Source organism: Drosophila sechellia, chromosome 2R, assembly GCF_004382195.2.
Source record: "Drosophila sechellia strain sech25 chromosome 2R, ASM438219v1, whole genome shotgun sequence".
Classification (NCBI taxonomy): Eukaryota; Metazoa; Arthropoda; class Insecta; order Diptera; family Drosophilidae; genus Drosophila; species Drosophila sechellia.
In genome coordinates, this window is record NC_045950.1 from 12,480,653 (window position 1) to 12,501,105 (window position 20,453).

General features: G+C 45.2%; 3 protein-coding genes across 7 annotated transcripts in view; 1 reads left to right on the plus strand and 2 right to left on the minus strand.

Annotated features, from left to right (window-relative positions):
• Positions 1–20,453, plus strand: part of LOC6609443 (semaphorin-2A) — a 45,055-nt gene that overhangs the window by 13,111 nt on the left and 11,491 nt on the right. The window lies entirely within an intron of this gene.
• On the minus strand, positions 15,101–17,486 carry LOC6609444 (NADP-dependent malic enzyme). The gene is made up of 4 exons (XM_002034093.2): positions 17,242–17,486; positions 15,984–17,180; positions 15,622–15,916; positions 15,101–15,545 (listed from the first exon to the last, which is right to left on the minus strand). The coding sequence occupies exons 1-4, from the start codon at positions 17,386–17,388 to the stop codon at positions 15,388–15,390; spliced, it is 1,797 nt and encodes a 598-aa protein (XP_002034129.1). The 5' UTR covers positions 17,389–17,486; the 3' UTR covers positions 15,101–15,387.
• On the minus strand, positions 17,460–19,520 carry LOC6609445 (NADP-dependent malic enzyme). The gene is made up of 4 exons (XM_002034094.2): positions 19,304–19,520; positions 18,051–19,250; positions 17,699–17,993; positions 17,460–17,641 (listed from the first exon to the last, which is right to left on the minus strand). The coding sequence occupies exons 1-4, from the start codon at positions 19,472–19,474 to the stop codon at positions 17,475–17,477; spliced, it is 1,833 nt and encodes a 610-aa protein (XP_002034130.1). The 5' UTR covers positions 19,475–19,520; the 3' UTR covers positions 17,460–17,474.

The window sequence follows — 20,453 nt, forward strand, 5'->3', positions numbered from 1 at the left end:
TAAGTCCCTCCAGTAACTCAGTGCCATCCTCCTTCACCCATCTCAACCCGCTGTTTCAGTCAAGGTAAGTCTAAGTGGTGGCCAAGGCTAAGGAGTACCGACTAATTTGTTGCCGGATTAGGGTGGGTTTATATGGCAACTAAATTCACTTTGACTGCGTGCTGCACTGCGAGATAAAGACAGTCTCTGTGCTGAGTGTTTGGTTCTCCAGATCATAGTTTATATAATATAATATATTACTAGGCAGTGTTTTTTTAAGCTATTCTGTATAGTGCAAGGTGGTCTATACCATACCATAGCAAAAAAGAATGCAACATCAAACAAGCAATTTTCCTTAAAAAAAATCTTGTAGGAGCGTTAAAATGAGATATTTTTTCTAGTGCCCTCGTCCAAAGATATACGAAATACAAATAGAATGGCTTAAACGTTTTCCTCACTTTGTTCGGCCTCGAATTCCCAGCCAGCTAAGCCCCGGCAAACAAAACTATTCACAACAATGGGCTGAGGGCCGAAATCGAAGTTTTGGGAAATAAGTCAACAGCTTACATAGCCGCGAATGCCAAGAAGCCGAAATAGATGTGGCTGCGAGTGTCTGTGTGTGTATGTGTGTGTGTGTGGGACGCGGGGGTTTCCCTTTTTATGGCCGAAAGGAATAATTTTCACTTTAAGCGGATTTGCCGCCCACGCCCCATGCTCCTTTTCTTGATTTGCCATTTCGGTCCACTTCCGTCGGCGACGTCTGTTATCCTTTTTCACCCGGCTCTCTGGCCATTTGGCATCCAGAACTCGTTCGCATTGCTATTGTTTTGCCATTGTTTTATTTCATCGGCAAGACATTTCTCTTCCGCATTGTGTGAAGTCGATAGGGGCTTTCAGGGAATCGGCGAGGTAGGGGGGGTTTTTTTCCAGAACTTATAGACTCATTCGCGCGCAGCAGCCTGTGCTTCCTTGTACTTTACTTTTCCGCCAGTACTCGAGCAAAATTAAAAACTTTTGCCCGGCTGCACGGACTTCGTTTCGTTGTTTGTTCAACGGCAGGACCTCTCAACCGACCCAACGCCCCACCGCCCGACTTACCCCCATCTTGACCGTCACTTCCGCCACTTAAGATGTGTTTTATTTTACCCGAGCTGTGCGGCGTTTTTTTTTTCTGCACCCCAACTATTAGTGTTTAATTAGTTTTCAAGTGGACTTTTTATGGACTGAAAGCCGAGCTAAGCCCAACACAGATTCCCGTTTTACTGAGCTGTCGCTGAATAATTAAAACTCATTTCGCATATCGGATGAATGTGAGTAAGTAATCCGCTTTAACCAACAAAGTGCAGGAAATACTATTCGCAGCAGCAATGCAAAACTTTTTAATGCTCATCAGAAATTATGATTAGCCGGGGCTATTATGTGTGAAAATTCGCCTTTGTCTCGCATTTTTATTTACATAAACAATTTGGGCTTACGCAAAGATTCTCATCCTTACAATTATTGCAATCTGGGTAGGGATTTTCCAACCGCAGAAATGTAAACAGAAACGAGTTTTAAGCGCTCAAACTTTTCCGGCGACCCACAAAAATAAAAAAAAAGGGAAAGAGGGATATTTTCAACTTCATAAAGGTTTTCCGAGACGCCAAAGTAAGCAACAAAAACCAGACCAAATAAAAAAAACCGAAAAGGGAAAACAAGAAGGAAAGTACGAGGCGAAAAGCGTTGGGATAGCATATCAGATGTTTGCGTTGTTAATTAAAGAAAAACAAGCAAAAGTTTAATGGCGAATATTAGCGCTCCCCCGCTGAAATGACCACCAGAAAAGCCCCCAGACGCAACCTCGATATCCACCTGGTTTTTGGACCAAAGTTGCGGACATTGCGTAAATAGAAACAGCACAAAAGGGGTGCAAAGGCACACACACACACACAGAAACTTTGCTCCTTATATTCCTCACGCACGCAAAGCCGAAAAAAAAGCACAAAAAACAGGAAAAGCGGGAAAACAGGAAAATGGCCGGGGGAGCCGTAAAGCAGGGAAATGAAAACTGTTCACAAATGTTCATTCCTCTCGTAAACTTAAAGAATTTCGAGCATTTAGCGCTGGCAGCCAACAAAACTTTGTTGTTTCACCCAGCACTTCCCTTTTTTTTCTGTTTTGGGGCCGAAAACGAGGAAACTTTTACGTTCGACCAGCAGGTGGATGTAGTACTCTGAGCTGAGGGCAGCCATCGTCGGCTAAATTAGCCAACCCAGCTCAGCAATTAAGCAGCAATTTTCAGCTGTAAGCGCCAAAGGAGGGCTAAAAGTTTTTGGCAAGATTTCTTGCCAGGCATTTCATAAGTCCATCAGCAAATTCACACAATTGAAGTCAAGTCGAAGGTACAATTGGCCAAAAGCGAACGAAAAGCACACACGCAAGCACAATCAATGAATGTGCCACCAACAGGGCGTATACGCAATTTGGGGGGATGATTTAGCTCGGGGCCGGAATTTAAGAAAATCAATACAGGTCTGTGCTCCCTTTCATGTGTGTAGCTGCCATAAATAGCAGATTCACCTGTGTGTTTGGGTTTTTGGGCCAAATCCAAAGCCGACTAAGCCATAATTTACAATCGCATTGACCTGATTTCCGACCTGAGGATTCATTAGCCAGCCAGTGCCAACTGTAACTGCAACTCCAAGTGCCATAATTCAGTTCGCTTGGCCGCAAGTACAAATGCTTGTTTGACACACAGAGTGTGTAATTTATCTTAATGCAAAAAGCAGAGTCGTAGCGCCTGTGACCTTCCCAAGGATCAGATGCGGCAGAACCAGATACAAAGATACAATGGTGCGGATATAAATACACCAGCACCCACACGGGTTGCGGTCTCTTGTTCCCTACGAACAAAAGCCAGACGAGTGTGTGTGTGTGTTTATGTGTTTCTGTTTGTGTGTGAATCGACACCTCGAAGGATAGGGCTCCTCGACCGCAAACGAAAGGAGGAGCCAAGGATGCGCCTACTCGAGGACTTTTCCGGCCAGCTCTCCTCACGTTTCAAAGCCACTCTCATTTCGACTCGAGTTAATGACGACAAATTAATTAAACCAGAAATGTCTGCGCCACTAAATTTGATTATAAAAGTTTACGTTTTCCATTCCAATTTCCCTCCGACTGTGGCTGAGTGTGTGGCTTTTGCCATAAATTCGTTAACATAATGATGCTATACTTGTACGCATTAACACACAAAAGAAAAAAAAAACAGCAAACAAACAAATACGCATTAAAACTTTGGCCTTTCAACTTTTCTTTGGGGCCTTTCAAACGACAATGGCAACTTGTTTATAGTTTTGGTTTAACAACTTACGGCAAGCCTATTAAAATTAATTTCGTTTTATGTTAATGCCGAGTTTATTCAATTTATTTAAAACACATGTCGCTTGATTTAATTAACTTTACATGACCGTTGCGGCTTTTGTTGCATGCACCATGTTGCTGCAGCGACCGACGTTGCTCCCGTGGCTGTTGCTGCTGCAGCTGCAGCTGCAACTTGCGCTGTTGCTGCTGCTGCTGCGGGTGACACATGATGGGCGAAAGCCCGATGGCCATAACACCAGACCTGACAATATTACGCCGCTATTGTTGTCAGCCGTGTGTTTTTAATTAAACACTTTAAACCGCAAGGACGAGGCTTAAACAGCTTTTAATTATAAAGAATTAACAGAAGAGCCTATCTCAAAGTGCAATTATTAAGCAGAAACTCTAACTATTCTGGCTTGCCAATGTAATTATTATGCTTTGTATTAGCATAGAACAGAATTACACTCTTGAACATTTAATGGTTAAGTTAGACCCAATTTTTGGCTATTATCATGATGCATCTTGACCTCGCATGACCTCAACAAGTATCGCCCGAGGACCTTCACTCATTAGTGATGGCCATTACAAGCATACTGGAAACTTCAGTCCTCGCCAGGATGTTATGAACATAAATAATCATTAAAACTAGACATAAATTGCAAACTTTGATCTTCAGGCATGGCATTAACGTTTCGCTAAGCACTGTACACACTCGAACACACACGAACACCTCTCCGTGCACTTACTTACACTCGATTTCAATTATCTGCTCGTTTTTAGATACACCAACCACAAGGATAACAACAAGGGAAAAGGCAAAGGCATCGAGAAATAATATGAACAGCCGAAATATGTTCATTCATTAAGAGAGAAAGAAGGGATGAGGGTGTGTGTGTGTGTCCGTCAGAAATAATTCGTAGTGAAATATATTAAAGTTATGGCCTGACCCCCGGGCACATGTGGTGGTCTGGTGGTGGTGGTTGGTCGAGTTGCCCCCTTTTCTGTTTTCTGGGGAATTTATATATGGAATAGCGTGAAATTGGGGGAAGACCCGCCGCACGAGTTCGTTTGTGCTGGATTTTTAGAGTGGACACCGAACTATTTTGACCGAAAGCATAAGGCTGGTAAAAGTTTGGGGGACTGGGCGGTCTGACGGCATTTTCCCGGGGGTTGCTGCTGTCCAGCATATTGCAAAAGTTAAATTGGTTTATTGTCCATTTTTATGACACAGAAATAACTTTGTGCCATGCCAAATAATTGCATTAAGTGCAGCCTTTCTCCCTTTCGGACTCGACTTGCATGGGAATTGTCTGATTTAAATGGATGTATCGGAGCTTTTTTGCATGATATATATGTGTATTCCGGATGGAATGCCAGGGAGGGGTGAAAAATTAACACATCATTTAATCGACGCACAATGGAAAGCGATAACAAAGCAATCAGACGGATGAAGTTTCACTGCAGGGGTATGTGGGTGGAAAGCCCATTTCTAATTAATGCTCAGATAGCACAGCTTGTCCGTGCGTTTGTGTTTGAAAATTGTGTTCACAATGAAACGCCTACGAAGTGGCAGAGAAGACAGAAACGGGAGCACCAGGCAGGAAAAAAGAATGGAATCGATTGACCTGTTTCCCTTACAGATACAGCTACAGATAATCCTAACTGAAGGTTCTGAAACGGAGTCGGATCCCAACTCAATAACGGTATTTAAGCGGTATTCTCTGCCCTGTCCGTGTGTGCAGTCATTTATAATAAATAATAAACCTGAAACAAAGGACTCACACACACACACTCGCACGCACAAAGCAGCAGACAAAGGAAAGTTATGGCCAAACAACAACTTCTTCATATGGATATTCAATATTTATTACGCATACGCCGTGTGGTACTGTGGCGTCCTGCAGTCACGCTATTTGAAATCAATGCGAGAAAATATACACTTCATCTGTATATACAGCACTTGCAGCGGAGAGAAAGAGAGAGCACGAGATAGCGAGCGCAAAAGAGAAAGACAAAGTATTTATGATAAACAAATACTTTTCACATTTTCTGCGGCAGGCTTCTAATGAAATGGGACATTTATAAGTTCTTATATGTACTGCACATGACGTAAATTTATGGAAAGCGGATTGATATCTTTAAATATAAATTAGTAACACAGAATAATATCCACCCTCACAAGTTAAAAGACTTTCCGATTTATACTTCAATTTTTGGAGAACTTCACAACCATTCCAATAATTCAGTAAGCACCCATCGACCGCTGGCACTGAAAGCGTCTCAATGCGGCGTGGCGCACCGTTCGCTTATAAGGACCGACACATATAATCATATAAAGTCATTTCCATGAAAAATGAACTTTCCCTCTGCGGTGAGCAGAGGTGTGTGTGTTTGCTGGGGGGGAAAGGGACGCGCGACGCGCCTTGTTTGGCCCGGCAAATGTGGCTTAATAGCAAAATATAAATCTCAACTCGGTTCGTGGATATTTTGCATTCGCATTGCGAGTATTTCAATTGTTACGCAAAAATTATGCGTGGAGCATAAAACCGTACACGGAGCGCAGATGGCAAAAAGGACATGGGTGGGGGCACATTAAATTGCAATAGCGCACAAAAGTATGCAATAAAATTTGGCTAATGCGTACAACAAGCAGACTGTCTGTGGCTGTGAGTGTGCGTATGCCTCTGTAGTGGTGTGTTTGCGGGTGTGTGCAAATATTAGTCATGCCACAGCGCACACACCCACACGAGCCATCCTGCATACATTGCCATTTCGAATTGCACATAAAACCGCCAATTTAAAAATGAAAACTGCCGGCCAGGCTGTCATGAGATGCGGCCGTGGGATGGGGGTTTTCCAACAAGGGTGGAGGGGGAGGGAAAACTTCAGTCTGCCGCATAATTCACTTTTTGTGTGTGCGTTGTTTTTGTTGCTTCCCGCCGTGGTAACCGCTCAATTGCTGGCTGCTACCTTTTGGCGCAAAGCCCGAGCAAAAGTGAAATTTAGCGGCTACAATTACCGTGCAATTTTTGGGCCAAATTTCCTTCAGGGGTGCTGCGCGTTTTCTGTGGGCCAGAGGAGCGGAGGCCGTCTCTTTCCGCCGTGCAATTTGCCACACTTTCGAATTAGGCGAGATACAAGGGGAGGCAGTGGCGCGGTGTTGCGCTGTGTGCAGCGAAGGTGGGTAGAATTTAAAATGCCCCACCATAAATAAGTGCTGAGGTGTTGGCCGATATTCCTCCCAGGGGGTGGATTCCGCCGGTCTGTTTTCTCCTGCTGCCCTTCTGCCTTGCTGCCAGCTGTCTACGGTCAACTGCAACCTTGCCATTACACAGAAACCACCCATTTCCCCATTCCCATTCCACCCCCTCGTCTAACTCTCTAATTTATGCACCCTTCTGAAAGCAACGGCGCAACCTGCTGCGTTGCATGTGCTCCCCTCGGAGTTGCCTTTATACGATTTTTTAGTGCTACACGAGTTTTATAGAAGAAGCTTTTATTTTTTCTGGTCTACCCAATTGAGGTGAAACGGAAATGAGCTGCCGGAAACGGCAAACCTACACACACACACACATATACAGGCAGAGATACAGACACAAGCGCACACATATACACACGGCACAGTTGCGGATTAGGGCAGCAAGGTGCTGTTCTGTAATTTGAAACAATTTAGGCCACGCGTCGTCAAAGAAATGCTTCCAATTCATCCTCCTTATTCCGAGAAAAAGATGAAGGCCCAAAGGAAGCTGCGTGTGATTGCTTTAAGGAAATTCTTTGAGTCCTGTTCAACAGGAAGAAAAAGATCTGAGCAAAATGAGAACGAACACGGTGTAGTGTAGCTTTAAGTTCATTACATTGTTCGATAAAACCATAAATAATATTTATAAAAACAAATATTTATATGTATAAAGCAATTTATTAAAATTCTCTGTTATTATTTAATCGTTTTGCGATATACGTCACACGGCCATAAAATCGAATTGCCAACCCTTTTGTATGATATTTTTTCACTCTGTAAAAATGTGTGTCGCACGCACTTTGGCGGCGTCTGGTCGAGGTGCAAAGTTATGCGCATACGAAACGCAAAAAGGCTCAAAGGATACTCCACTTCGTCCTTAACACTCCACGACATGTGCGTGCTGCATGGCGTTAGCATACTTTTTTCCTCCTTTTTTTTTGCCAGGTAGTCGTAGTCGTCTTGGTCCAAAGTGAAGTTATAGTGGGGAAAGTTAAAGTTGCCTTTTGTCACGAAATAGATACTCCTTTGTCGGAGCACCCGAAGGGAAAGGCGTGTCCGGAAAAGAAATGCCTCAAAGGGAAAGCGGCGAACGTGTTGAAAATTAAGAAAATAGCAGGCAACCAGCCGAAAAAACCCCCAAATTCAAGCTGCCAATCAACGTCGAGGCCAGTTGCTGTTGCTTCCATTTGGCCGGAGAAAATTGTGCTGACGCAGGAGGAGAGTAACCGAATCAGGGGACATTGTTGACACAAAAGGTGTAGCCTGGAAATAAGCATATTATTATGTCCTTTGTGTTATGAAAGCGAGAGAGAGCCGGGCGCCAACAGAGACACTGTGCGAATGGCCCAAATCTAATGAGTAAATGAAGAGAGGGCCGTGCTGGGCAGGGCAAACAAGTCAAATGATTTATGTGCTCACCCGGCAAAGGACACGAAGGACCCGCCAGCCGAAGAAAGGACATAAAAACTTAAATAATATCTACGATACAGAGGTGGAGGAGCTCACCTTGCGTGCCGAATGGCTTCTTGTTTGTCTTTTATGATGATTATTTTTCAACATTTTTACGATTTATATGATGGTAGTAGCCGGAGCAGCTGGAGCAGCAGTAGCAGCACAGCCAGTGGAAGTAGTTCGGTGCTCCGAATGCAATTATAGTGCACGCACGGACACCGAACACAATAAAACGATCGTAAAGGAGAATCGGACTTCTATATATCAAGCCGGCGGACCAACTGTGTCAGAGCGTGTCTGTCTAATTAGACGAGAGCTGCTAACCCCCGCCTCCCTCCTGCGACTTCATGTCTCAGTTATGTGGGTAATTAAACTTACAACTTGGTGCCATTGTATGTATATAGTGCCCATCTAAGGCTCCAGTTCCAGCTCCAGCTTCATCTCCATCCTCACTTTGTATTTGTGTTGCCAGCAGGAGAGCTCACTCCTTTTGCAAGTGCTCCTCCCAGACAGCTATCATTATGCCACACACACTAAAGGACGCTCGAAGTTTCGGCAAGGCGGTGTGGATTTATGGCTGTTACCCACTGTAACAGTGCGGCCCCGGTAACTGCCACCTCACCTGGCAGCTCACCTGCTACCCGAACATAATTCTTGCCGCATAATTGCAGCATTAACAGGGTTAATGGCGCCGCCACTGTCTTGGCATGTTTTTACGAAAATGTTGCCTATTATGATGAGCAAATGTGTTATAAACAGTAACATGAAGTGGGCCACACGGGACATTGTGAAAAGGATTGAGCAGGGTGCTCTGTCGGTTCTTTCCGGGTGAAGTTTCAACCGCATCTGCATTCGTTCAACTAATTAGCAAAACTTTCACGTGCGCTTAGTAAGTGGATAGTTTATAAATTTGTGTGCAAAAGAGGCTAAAGTCGCATAAATAAATATAATAAGGACAAAGTTTACATTTACATGGTCTCACTAGTGCCAATAGCAGAAGAATTTTGTTATGGTATAAATTATATTAAATGTATATACGTAACTGTAACGAAATTACTCACCTGTCCCACATTTCCGACCCCCATTGGCACATCTCTATTGGCACACGACCCTGTGGAAAATCCAGCTCGTCGTGTGTTGTTGTTTAGTTTTTCCTTTTCGCCACATAATTAACATGCAGACAGGCACACACCCGTTCTACAAACTCGTGACCCACGTCCGCTTGCCTCTTGCCACACCAACGACAGGGGTTAAGGCAACAATGTTGCAGTTATTAAACCAAGATGGGAAGCACTTCAAACCGGGTGAGAGTGCACCACCACCCAAATGCGGAGCCACCACCACGTCTCAATACGGACTACACATAATGGCCAATAAAATGCATGCAATTTCCTACGTTTCGAGAAACTTTTGACGCTGCATTAACATTTAAATGAGTTTATCAGTGCGTGTGCGATCGCAAATGGGATGCGCGAAGCGGGAAGTGGGGTGTGGAAAGTGGAAAGTAGTACAAATATTTATGTTGAGTCCCGCAAGGGCACTAAAAAGCCATCTGGCCCAAAGGACATGAACGCGTAGAGACAGCCCCAATGATTCAGACTGATTTATGTGTTTTTGAACTTTTTCCTCTGCGTAATTTAATTAATGGCCATCAGGGCAAGGGGTAGTAGTCCTGTATCCTGAACGCCGGGGGTGTGAGCACTCACTTCAGTCACTTCCAGTCACTTCATATCGCTGAAGTAGTAGTAGTACCTGGCCTAAGATTAATTGGCACTTGCAACGCACCGAAGGTGTCGAGGAAAAGCCCCCTTTAGACCCAAATCCGCCGACTTGTTTAGCAGCTGAAAACAAATTGCGGCCAATTGCGCAGTGGGTGAGTGATGGGCGGGGCTGCTGGGCGGCTTGGCCTGAGCTTTGGGGAAATCAAGGTAAAGTGCCGCCGCTCTGGTTACTTTCAGCTTTCCTTTTTTTATTCCCACCCGCCCGTTTCACTCATCCAGCTCACATGGCGTCCTTTGGCTCGGCATGCAAACGTGGCATTGCCTTCCAATGTCACGTGGCCGCAGGGATTTGGTGGGCAGCAGGGAAAGTGCTCTCTGGGCCACATTCATGGCCAGAGATATTCAGCTGGAAGCTTGCTCAACACGCTGACACACAGCCCCGGGGATAAGCTGGGCAAAATTTAGTGCCATTCCCCTTCCCTCTTTAAAAAATTCAAATCACCTAAAAAATATGCAAGAGATTTATCCTCCATCCCATGTACATAGTAAAAGCTTATCCACTGCACTCGCAGCTTAATGTAAATATATTTGAGCACTGCACAAAATATTCAGTTCGCTACAATTTCAATTTTGGTTTATCTAATCAAGTACTAAAGTAGATTAAAACTGCATTTTAGACTCAAGTTTAAATGAAGATTTGTTTATTTTGGTATATATAAATACTTCCTTATATAGTATACCTTACATATCATCATTATCATTTTGTGTTTCAGTGTACTTAGACGTGTGTGACTTGCAGCTATGCGAATGCCAGGCACCCACACTTTGTGTGGCTCTCACGTTTAGTTTTCATAAATTTTCGCCATAAATATTTATGCGGGCGCTTTGAAATATGGAAAATTGGTAATTGGAAAATTTTTATCATGGCGGTGGAAAGTTTTGCCACACACTCGAACCACAAGCCCCGGGGTGTAGCACTGGTATTTGTTGTTATTTCAGGTGGTGACCCCGACGTTGTTAGATATCGAATTCCAATTATGCGCTGTAATTAAAAACGCTTCAAAGCGCAGATCGCTTGATGAATTCTAGGGAAATTTTAGTGCGCCCACTCTTCGGCTTTTCTCGCCATTTTCCGCTACTCCACACGCCCTCTCACGGTTTTCCCCATAAGCTTTTACCACAAATACATGTGTCGTTACATTGAAATGGAAATGTAAAACTCGGAAATGCATTCCAAGTGGAAGGAAAGTGGCGCGGGCCAAGGGGAAGGCGGTGAAAATTCGGGCAGAAGTAAGTCGAGACGCGTATTTTTCAGCATATTAAACAAGCCAAGAGGTTCAAATGCTCCTGATGGTCGTGGTCCTGTTTCTGCTCCTTTTTTGGCTCAGATCCTTTTGGGAGTTCGCTGGCTGTCTGCCGGGCTGTCAGACCACGTCGACTTCATCGTCTGCTTGACGTCTCATTTTTTCCCAGTTTTCTCAGTTTTCCGGCTCCTTTCGTTCGAGTACATATCCTTTTGGTCCTGCTGCACGTTTTTTCGGCCTTCCCCGCCGCACCGCCTGCACTTCGCTGCCGCACTTGCCAGTGTTGCTGACGCATGACGTAGGTGTCTAGACTTGCTAATGTTTCCTCTCGCTGCTGCAGTTGCAACATGCAGCTTCCGATGGAGTCGTAAAACTCATCCGCTGAATTATGTTGCCTCAATTTTTGACCAGCTTCGGCATCCCAGAGCATATCCCTGGGATTTGGCTTTAAAAATGGTAGCTCGTTGAGTGCTTTAAGTTGGTATATCCTTGCTTTTCCCTTCGCTTCTCCCGAAGCCACTGACACACTTCCCTTGTAAACCAACTTGTAATATATTCCCACGCCATTTCGGGTCGAGAGTGTGCACACACACATGCACATTACGTATACGTACTGTGTGCTCAACCACATTTGCAGTGAGCAGAGAATTGCACGTTTGTGTTTCTAGATTACAGCATTGTCTGGCTATCCAGGACATCGGAGAGTCCTGGTGAGCCTGCAGGGGACTCAAGTGCCGGTGCCAGCCATGTCTATGGCTTTATTTTTACTATACCACACCGTACTATATGTGTCGCGCTTTCTTCTCTCTCTCTTTTTCTTTCTCTGTCTCTTTCGCGGTGCCCAATTTCTTTCTCGCTTTTTTACGGCGCTGCCATCATAAACTGGCATAAAGAAGGGCCTGAAGAGACACACGGAATGAAACCAAAAGCGCAGCCCAGTAAAATGAAGTCTAAGCTAAATCCCACATAAGGTACGAACGTGCTCAACACAAATGCCAGGTGCTTACACAAACACACACACACACACACTGTGGCATGGCAGGCTGTTTGCCGTTTACCTTATTGGGTTTTTACAGCCCACACCGAACAAAAAACTATGGTAGTAGTGCAGTAGCATTAATGCGGCTGGCAACCTACGTGGTAATTGCATTGTTTATTTTGGTAAGCTTATTAAGCATGGCTGCTTAACCAAAAACAGAAAAATATGTGTGCTAGCTGAACACTCAAACAGAATGATGCCAGAAAGTATGATACCTTACAACTAATAATAAGCAAATTCACTTAACTTGCTATACTTTTTCGCTCAGTGCGCCTGCTATTTGTTCGTGGCCTTTGGGCGAGTTCTGTGCGCAAACTTGCCCTAAAGCCTGAGCCAAATTTAAGCCTGGCCAACAGCGGCGGCAGTTCACTTTGCATACATATGTCTCGTCTGCATCGGCGACTCCGGGATCTCCTTCTACTTCTCCGCCGGCAGTAGCAGTCGCAGTCTGCTTGGCCGGCGCATTCAACTGGAAGCTGTTAAATATCGAACACATATTTATATGTAGCCAGGATGCAGGTGCTGCGGCCAGGACATTGGCAAATGGCTTCGAGATTTGTGCGACAGTTTCTGCTGCTGGAAGCGAGATAAGCTTGATGCATGGCCACGACCCCGAGCTTTACATTTCCGGATCCACAAAACTACATAATGCACACGAACGAAATTTAACGTACTTCCTGATGATTATTTTGCCTTTGAAGAAGGATGCTAGTTCTTTCTCGAACGTAAATAAGAAGTATATTTCATTTGTCTCAAGAGCAGAAAACAACTGACATAGCAGCACAGATTTGCTTTCCTTTCGGCTGTTGAAAAGCCAATCATTGTTAAATTAACGCCATAAAAAATTACGCACTGCCTGCCACTCGGCTTCCATCTACGGTGGAGTGAAGTGAAGTGTAGCGCAGTACAGTGAAGCCAAGTACAGCAACCGCAACGCAACTGAGACAGAATCAAATAAAAATTAAGTGCTGACTCAGTTCGTCTGGAAAAAAAAGAGAAAAGGAAACGGAGGCAAAACAGTGTGCGGCATGCAAAGTGGAGATAAGAAAAAATGCTTCACAAGAACAACAACAATGCGGCGGCGTCACGGGGCGTGGGCGGGAGGTGGGCGTGGCAGGGCATTTACATGGCCGCAAAACACAACAATGGAAGTCGCAGCCAAACAAAACGTTTCACTGTGTGCGTGTGTGAGGGGGGAGAGTACAACCACAATTTTCATATGGGTAGTGTGAAACAGAAGTTAAACCGAAAACTGTGACCATATGCATAAAGGCAGGTGTTTTCTGCGTATGTATGTGCTTATGTATGTGTGTGTGTGGGTGGGTGGGTGGCTGTGTGTTTGGTGTGGGTGAGATAGGAAAGGAGATCTTTGGCCTGGCTAAGACAAATGATGCAAAATACATTTGGACACCGCGCACCACGAAAATTGAGGCAAATTTTTCATTTACCTGCTGCCAGGCTCAGACTTTCGTCCTTCGTCCTTGCCCCAGCATCCCCTCCCCTCCACCTTGCATCCTTGCCACCCCACCATTTGCCGTTGCCATTGGAAGTTAAGTATACGTAACGTAAACGCAAATTTAATGCTTGAAAAATTCGCTTAAATGGATTTAAGTGCCGCTTTCTCTTCCCATTTTTTTTGTGCTTTCTGCCGATTTTTTTTTTCTTGCCTTACTTTTATTTCTGGCCTGCCTGCCTGTTTTATCTTGGCCAGCAGATAAATGAAAATCTTCAAAAAGATGAAGTAGCGGTCGGCGAAAAGCAACAGAGGCCGAGCTGAGTAGACTTTTGTGTTTATTGGGGCTACTTATCGACTGAGCACAGTCAAGTGAGCTTTGGCCCCCAACTTTGACCCATTTGGGTCCTAGTCTTGGCCAGATAGATAACACTGAGGCTTAGGCAAAACCAATTCAAATGGAGGCCTGAGCAAAAAAACAAACCTTCAATTAACCGCAAAGAAAGGCATTGAAAACGTTTATTGAACTAAACTAGGTTTGCACTTATCAGGAAAAGCCAAGCAAATATTTTGAGGTCAATGATTACAATGAAAGCATGGCAAATAAATATTTATTTTGTTGTTCAGCTGTAAATCTCTCGATATCAAATATTATTCATTGCCTTGTGCAATTTATTTGTCATTTTATAACCGAGTTAAACGTGCTTATAAACATAAAACATAAAAACCTTAAGTTTCCCTTCAACTGACTTTGTTTAGCTGCCTTTTATCTGGCTTATCTGCCCTATAATTTATATGGTGACGCATCATATAATCTTTATCCCAGAGTTGAGGGGGAAAAAAAAGCAGGAAAACCCTTAACCTTTGCCGCTGGCATTTAAATTTAGAGCCCTATCGTGGGGCGTAAATCGATGCGGAAAACTGGCAGGAGGGAAATTTACGATTTACGGCTACAGCTTGCCACGTTCAACAAGCCGCATACATTTTTATGGCCAATTAAATTCCATAAGCCAGGCTAACCGTAACGAAACCGACCGTCGCCTCAAGATCTCGTTTTAGCCTTAAGTTTTCCCGCTGCCATCGATTAAAGAGTCGAATGTGGTCAACATGGATTTCCTTTGCCGAGTGTTAAGTGTGAAGTAATGAATATTAAAATGAAATTTACAGAGGACAAGGACACACGCAGCGGCAGAAGCCACGCAGCCATCGACAGAGAGCAAATATTTTGACAGCTGTCAGTCGAGGGAAATGATTTCGCATTTCTGTTGCTTCCACTTTTTCCCGGGGCTTCTTTGCATGGGGAAAGCGGCGGCTAGGGGCAAGTTTCCCGAGGAAAAGCTCTCAGCTCGTAGGGAGAATCGAGGAGGAGCCGAAGGAATGGGTGGGGCACATGCCAATGCCAAACTGATAGACAGGCAGACAACGTGCGACTCCCGCCTGACTGCTCTTTTAACACCAATTGCTTTTTAATGCATGCACGTTCTCTCGTCCTGCCCCCATCACTCCCCCTCACCACCCAAAAAAAAGGAGAAAAAATGTCTAAAAGGAGCGCAAAGGAGGCTAAGAAATTGATTGACATTTTTGGTGAGCAGACATTTCGTCCTATTTTATATGCAAATCAGCTGGATACACAAACACACACACAGGCGCACGAGCATGTCAACTGGCTTCCCGTTGACAGGACAATAATAACGTTAAAATGTCGGGCATTTATCGTGCCAGCTTGTATATGTCTTTGTGTATGTAGGTCTTTGTACGCTTGCATCTGCAACTAATTATACGCAGGACTCCATTCTCGGCTGAGAATCAGGTCAAAAGGGTTCGATGAAAATGAATCCCGGCCAAGTTCACTTCGTGCTTTATTCCTTCGGCTTCGATTTGGGTTTGGGTTTCGGCGCTGGCGGTTCCTCGGGATAATCCCAAGTAGTTGGCAGGGAGTTTCTGTAATCGAAACTATACAGACTTCTCTTGACAAACTCACAGATATCATCGGGCTTTGGGTAAATATTTGAAAGATCTGCGAGAGCACAGTTAGCAATCAGAGGATAAGTAAGGACATTTAGGCGCAGTTTGTAGGACCAAAGATATCTTACCATTATCAATTAGATACTGAGTCATGGCAACGCCCACATTGAAGGCCACTCTGTTTGCATCCTTGATGGGCGGAAACAGAGTGCCCTCGTCGAGCAGTTCCTGAGGTGTATTCCTGGCCAGCTCGTGCGACACTACGGAAAATACTTCGTTTGGCAGATATCGCGCCTTGGCCGTAATGGCGGCCAATGCGATGCCCGGAAAAGTCAGACAGTTGTTGGCCTGGGCGGGGCGATATCTTTTGCCATTGATGACCACTGGTGGAAAGGGCGATCCGGAACCGAAGAGCACGCGACCCTGTATGAAATACAAAACATAGGTCTTACATAATTAAAGGACACATCACCCAGATACTCAATCTAACCTCAGTGTGTGTGAAGGCCTGTTCGGCGGTGCATTCCGAGTTGGCAGTTGGATTCGAGAGCGGAAAAACTGCAGGACGTTCGTGATTTTTTGCCATGGTTTTCAGTACTTCTTCGTTGAAAATACCACCCACGCCAGTGGCTCCAACAAGTACGGATGGCTTAAGTTTCTCCAGCACGGCCATAATATCCTTCATGGGCTCCATGGGCTTTATAAATATTTTACCCATCTCCGGTGGATTAGGTGACTCCGGGGTCAAAATACCATTGACATCCATTAGGTAGATGTTTTTGGTTGCCTCCTCGGCAGGAATGCCGCGTACCTCCAGTTCCATTTCCAGCATATTGGCGATACCCAATGCCGCACTCCCAGCTCCCACGAAGAGGAATACGGTGTCCTCCAATTTACGGCCAGTGATGCGTTCCACATTGATGAACGCGGCCAGACCAGTGGCTCCCGTTCCCTGGATATCATCGTTGAAGCAACAGTACTTGTACTGGTATTTTTCCAAGAACTTCAAGGCATTTGGAGTGGCAAAGTCTTCGAAGTGGATAAAGGTGTTGTTTCCGAAGCATTTAACCGCCGACTCCATAAATTCATCCACCAGTTCATCGTATTCCGGTCCCGTGACCCGCGGTATTCGTGATCCAACATAAAGGGGATCCTGCAGTAGGGCCTGATTATCGGTACCCACGTCCAGGCAAACGGGCATTAGTGTGCTCGGCGGAATGCTACCCAAAGCCGTATACAGGATCATTTTGCCCAAACTAATGCCCATCGCATTGGCACCCATGTCCCCGAGACCCAGGACCCTTCCGCCATCCGTCACACAGATGGCCTTAACGCCCTCGTCCACCCAGTTGTGCATGAGATCCCGGATGTGTCCCTTGTCGTGAATGCTGATGAACAGGCTGGTGGCCTGCTGGAAGTTCAGCCCATAGGTGGCCACCACATCGCCCACCGTTGGTGTATAAACAATGGGTAGCGATTTCTCGATGTTCTCCTTGATAAACCGGTAGTACAGTCGCCGGTGTCGATGGTGGACAGCGCTCAAGTATGTAAATCGGGCGATATCGGTGGGTCTGGCCTCAAAATTCGTCAGGGCGGCATTCATCTGGTCATCCATGGAGCGCACGGAGCAGGGCATCAATCCCATGATGCCCAAACGTTGCCGTTCCTTAATGGTGAACGCAAGGCCCTAGAAGGCATATATATACAATTAGTTTTGGGCATTCCATGGCATAGGGATCCTTACCCACCTTATTATACTTTCCATTCATAACAACATGCCAGTCAGGTCTTGTTATTTGATCCATTTCGTCATCATAGACGCTGGCCCGCCTGCACGAACCCAAAAGGGGACGGGATGCAAGGCGCAGCAATGGATGCAACCGGCGAAATTCCATGGCTAAAATTTTTTTTGCAACTCCGAATTTTTTATGGATACTTTTTCATTTGGGTATTTTGAGATGTTAAATTTTCACCGAAACGCCTACTTTTTCTTTTGATCTTTATTCTCATGACCCGCTGTACTTGGATGCGGTTTCATCTTTGGATACGCCCAAGTCTCAGCCAGCGAACTTCCATAGGTCAGCTCATAGCTATTCTTTTCGATATACTCCTCAACATCTTCTGGCTCTAAAGCGCGCTTAGCATAACCTAAATTAACCATATTAAGATATTAATATGGGCATACATGTAAGTGTAGGCTCTCACCGTTTTCTATCAGAAACTTGGCCACTTTCACGCCTATTTTGTAGGCCACTTCATTGGCCTGCTTCACCAGAGGATAGATACGTCCACTCTGTATCTCCTCATTTGTTGGGAACTCAGCGAGCTCGTGGGCGGCTAAAAGGAATATCTCGTCTGGCATTCGAGTGGCCAAAACAGTCATGGTGGCCAAAACCAAAGCGGGAAAAGCAAAACAGTTGTTAGCTTGACCAGGAGTTAGCCTCTTGCCATTGAACTCCACGGGCGGGAAAGGAGATCCTGCCGAAAATATAGCCTTTCCCTAGACAAATGCCGAAAATAAAATGGGAAATATTCCGCAAGTATTTAGAACACTTACATCTGAGAATTTGTAGGCCTGTTCGGCAGTGCACTCAGATTTGATGGTGGGATTTGAGAAGGCAAAGATGCCAGGACGCTCGTGACTCGCCGCCATCGTGCGTATTATTTTCTCTGAGAAAAGTCCTGGTGCCGAGGTGGCACCCATAATAATTGAGGGCTTCACTTGCTCGACCAACGTCTCCAGGGACTTGGTTTCCTTCATGTTCTTGGCGAAAACGCACAGAATGTCCGGTATGCTCTTCCTGGTTGTGGTCAATACCCCGTCTTGATCGTAAAAATATATGTTTTTGGCAGCATCAGCCTCGGAGAGACCCCTGGACATCAGCTCCATTTTAAGCAAATAGGCGATGCCCATGGCAGCGCTTCCCGCTCCGGCGAAGAGAATGACATGCTCCTCCAGCGGCTTCTTGGTGATCCTCTGAATGCCCAGCAATCCACCCAAGCCCACAGCGGCAGTGCCCTGAATGTCGTCATTGAAATGGCAGTAGCAATTCTGATACCTATTCAGAAACATAAAGGCATTGGGTGTCGCAAAGTCCTCGAAGTGGATGAGCGTTTGATCTCCAAAGGTGGATACCACTGCCTCCATGAACTCATCCACAAAGCACACGTACTCATCGCCCTTTAAGCGCTCATCCCTTAGACCGATGTACAGGGGATCCTCGTGGAGCGCTTTGTTGTTTGTGCCCACATCCAGGCAAATTGGCAACAACATACTCGGGGGAATTCCGGCCAGGGCTGTGTACAGTTCCATTTTTCCCACTGCTATGCCCATGCCATTGGCTCCCAGGTCGCCCAATCCCAGGATACGTTGGCCGTCGGTCACACAGATGGCTTTAACCGATCTCCGCATCGGCCAGTTGAACAGGATCTGCTTCATGTGTCCTCGATCATGCTTGGTAATGTGAATCCCGGTCATGCCGCGGTACAACATGCCGTACACCGTGCAGGCCAAGCCCACAGTGGGCGTGTAGATAATGGGCAGCACCGCGTTAACGTTCTTCGACACGAATTGAAAGTACAGCCTCTCGTAACCCTGGCGCAGGGCCCTCAAATAGCGATATCTGCTCACATTCGATTCGAAGGAGTGAAAGTTGGACTCGATGGCCAGCATCTGCTCATCGTAGGTTCGCACGCAGGCCGGCATGAGTCCATGGATACACAAACGCTGGCGTTCCTCCAAAGTGAAGGCCAAGGCCTATCAGGAGCTATTGTCATGACTTAGTCAGCATGGAACTCAGCATAAATTACCTTATTGCACTTGTCGGAAAACACCACCTCTATGGGAACTCGGATTGTGTCGTGGGATGATGACGGACGAATTTTAATTAAATTGGGACTACACTCGCAATTTGATTGATGTGTCTTCGACATCGAAGTTCCTCGTGAAATGCCAAAGTTCAATAACCTGAAGAGACTCATCTTGAAAGGGACTACAAATTTAATAAAATTACAGGTAGTTTAGTTTCAGAAAATTAAATGATTTTTGATTCACAGCCGCTTTTGGTATTTTTAGCTATGGCAATAATTAATTTTAATTCTTTAGATGTGACCTCCTTAAAGCAGCAGATACACCAGATAAAACAGCCATTAAAACTAATGGAATAATTTGTGTTTAGGAAACAAAAAACAAAACAACAAAACTCCTGGCTATTTCGGGGTAAATTGCGCCAAAAAAGCGACACTGGGCTAATTTGCATGAGGTCACAGGCAGTTCCGTATCTATCACTCATTATGCATTATTATGGAAATCACTTTTGTAACTGCTATTGTTGTTGGCCGGCCATTAGGGTTGTCAATGACCAGAGCGAGAGGCCGAAGGACAAAGGAGCGGGCCAAGTCAGCACAAATGACTCTTAGCGCGGCCATCAAAGGATTTGCTCGGGCTTTGGCCCAAAAATAAAAACTTGTCCTTGCCCACTGTCCTTTCCTTTGTCCTAATGTTTGTGTGTGTGTGTGTGTGAGTGTATGCCTCTGTGTTTGTGTGTCTCACTGGGTTTGTTTGTGTGCACTGTGTTCTTGTTGTTTCACTAATTGTGCCAAATTAGTTGACAACTTAATGTCGTAAAAATTTCAGCTAAATGCCTCAATCTTTTGTTAATGACATTGACAGCGGTGCAACTTTTTCGACTTGTTTTTGTTTTTTTTTTTCTTCTTTTTTTTTGGGGTCCAAGCTCCGGCTTTGAGCACGTGACATCGCTGGCTGGAGTACGTGACACTGTCAGTGTCAAATGTGCAAGGACATGGATGAGAATGAGGACGAGATGCCGTGTCCTTATGCTCTGTTGTATTTACTCAGGCCCCCATAAATTAACTTTGTGTTTGTTGAGCCGAAATTATAATAGTTTAATTAGTTCATTTCGCTTTTTTGGCCCATCCAACTGCTGCTGACAGTTTCATT

What these genes read in the sequence shown, in the direction of transcription:
- LOC6609444 (XM_002034093.2), bottom strand. Translation starts at nt 17,388, where the DNA reads ATGGAATTTCGCCGGTTGCATCCATTGCTGCGCCTTGCATCCCGTCCC. An exon ending in AGGCCTTCACACACACTGAG is followed by an intron (nt 15,917 to 15,983) that starts GTTAGATTGAGT and finishes TATTTCATACAG; the next exon opens with GGTCGCGTGCTCTTCGGTTC. An exon ending in TCAGTATCTAATTGATAATG is followed by an intron (nt 15,546 to 15,621) that starts GTAAGATATCTT and finishes GTGCTCTCGCAG; the next exon opens with ATCTTTCAAATATTTACCCA.
- LOC6609445 (XM_002034094.2), bottom strand. Translation starts at nt 19,474, where the DNA reads ATGAGTCTCTTCAGGTTATTGAACTTTGGCATTTCACGAGGAACTTCG. An exon ending in AGGCCTACAAATTCTCAGAT is followed by an intron (nt 17,994 to 18,050) that starts GTAAGTGTTCTA and finishes GCATTTGTCTAG; the next exon opens with GGAAAGGCTATATTTTCGGC. An exon ending in CAAGTTTCTGATAGAAAACG is followed by an intron (nt 17,642 to 17,698) that starts GTGAGAGCCTAC and finishes TGGTTAATTTAG; the next exon opens with GTTATGCTAAGCGCGCTTTA.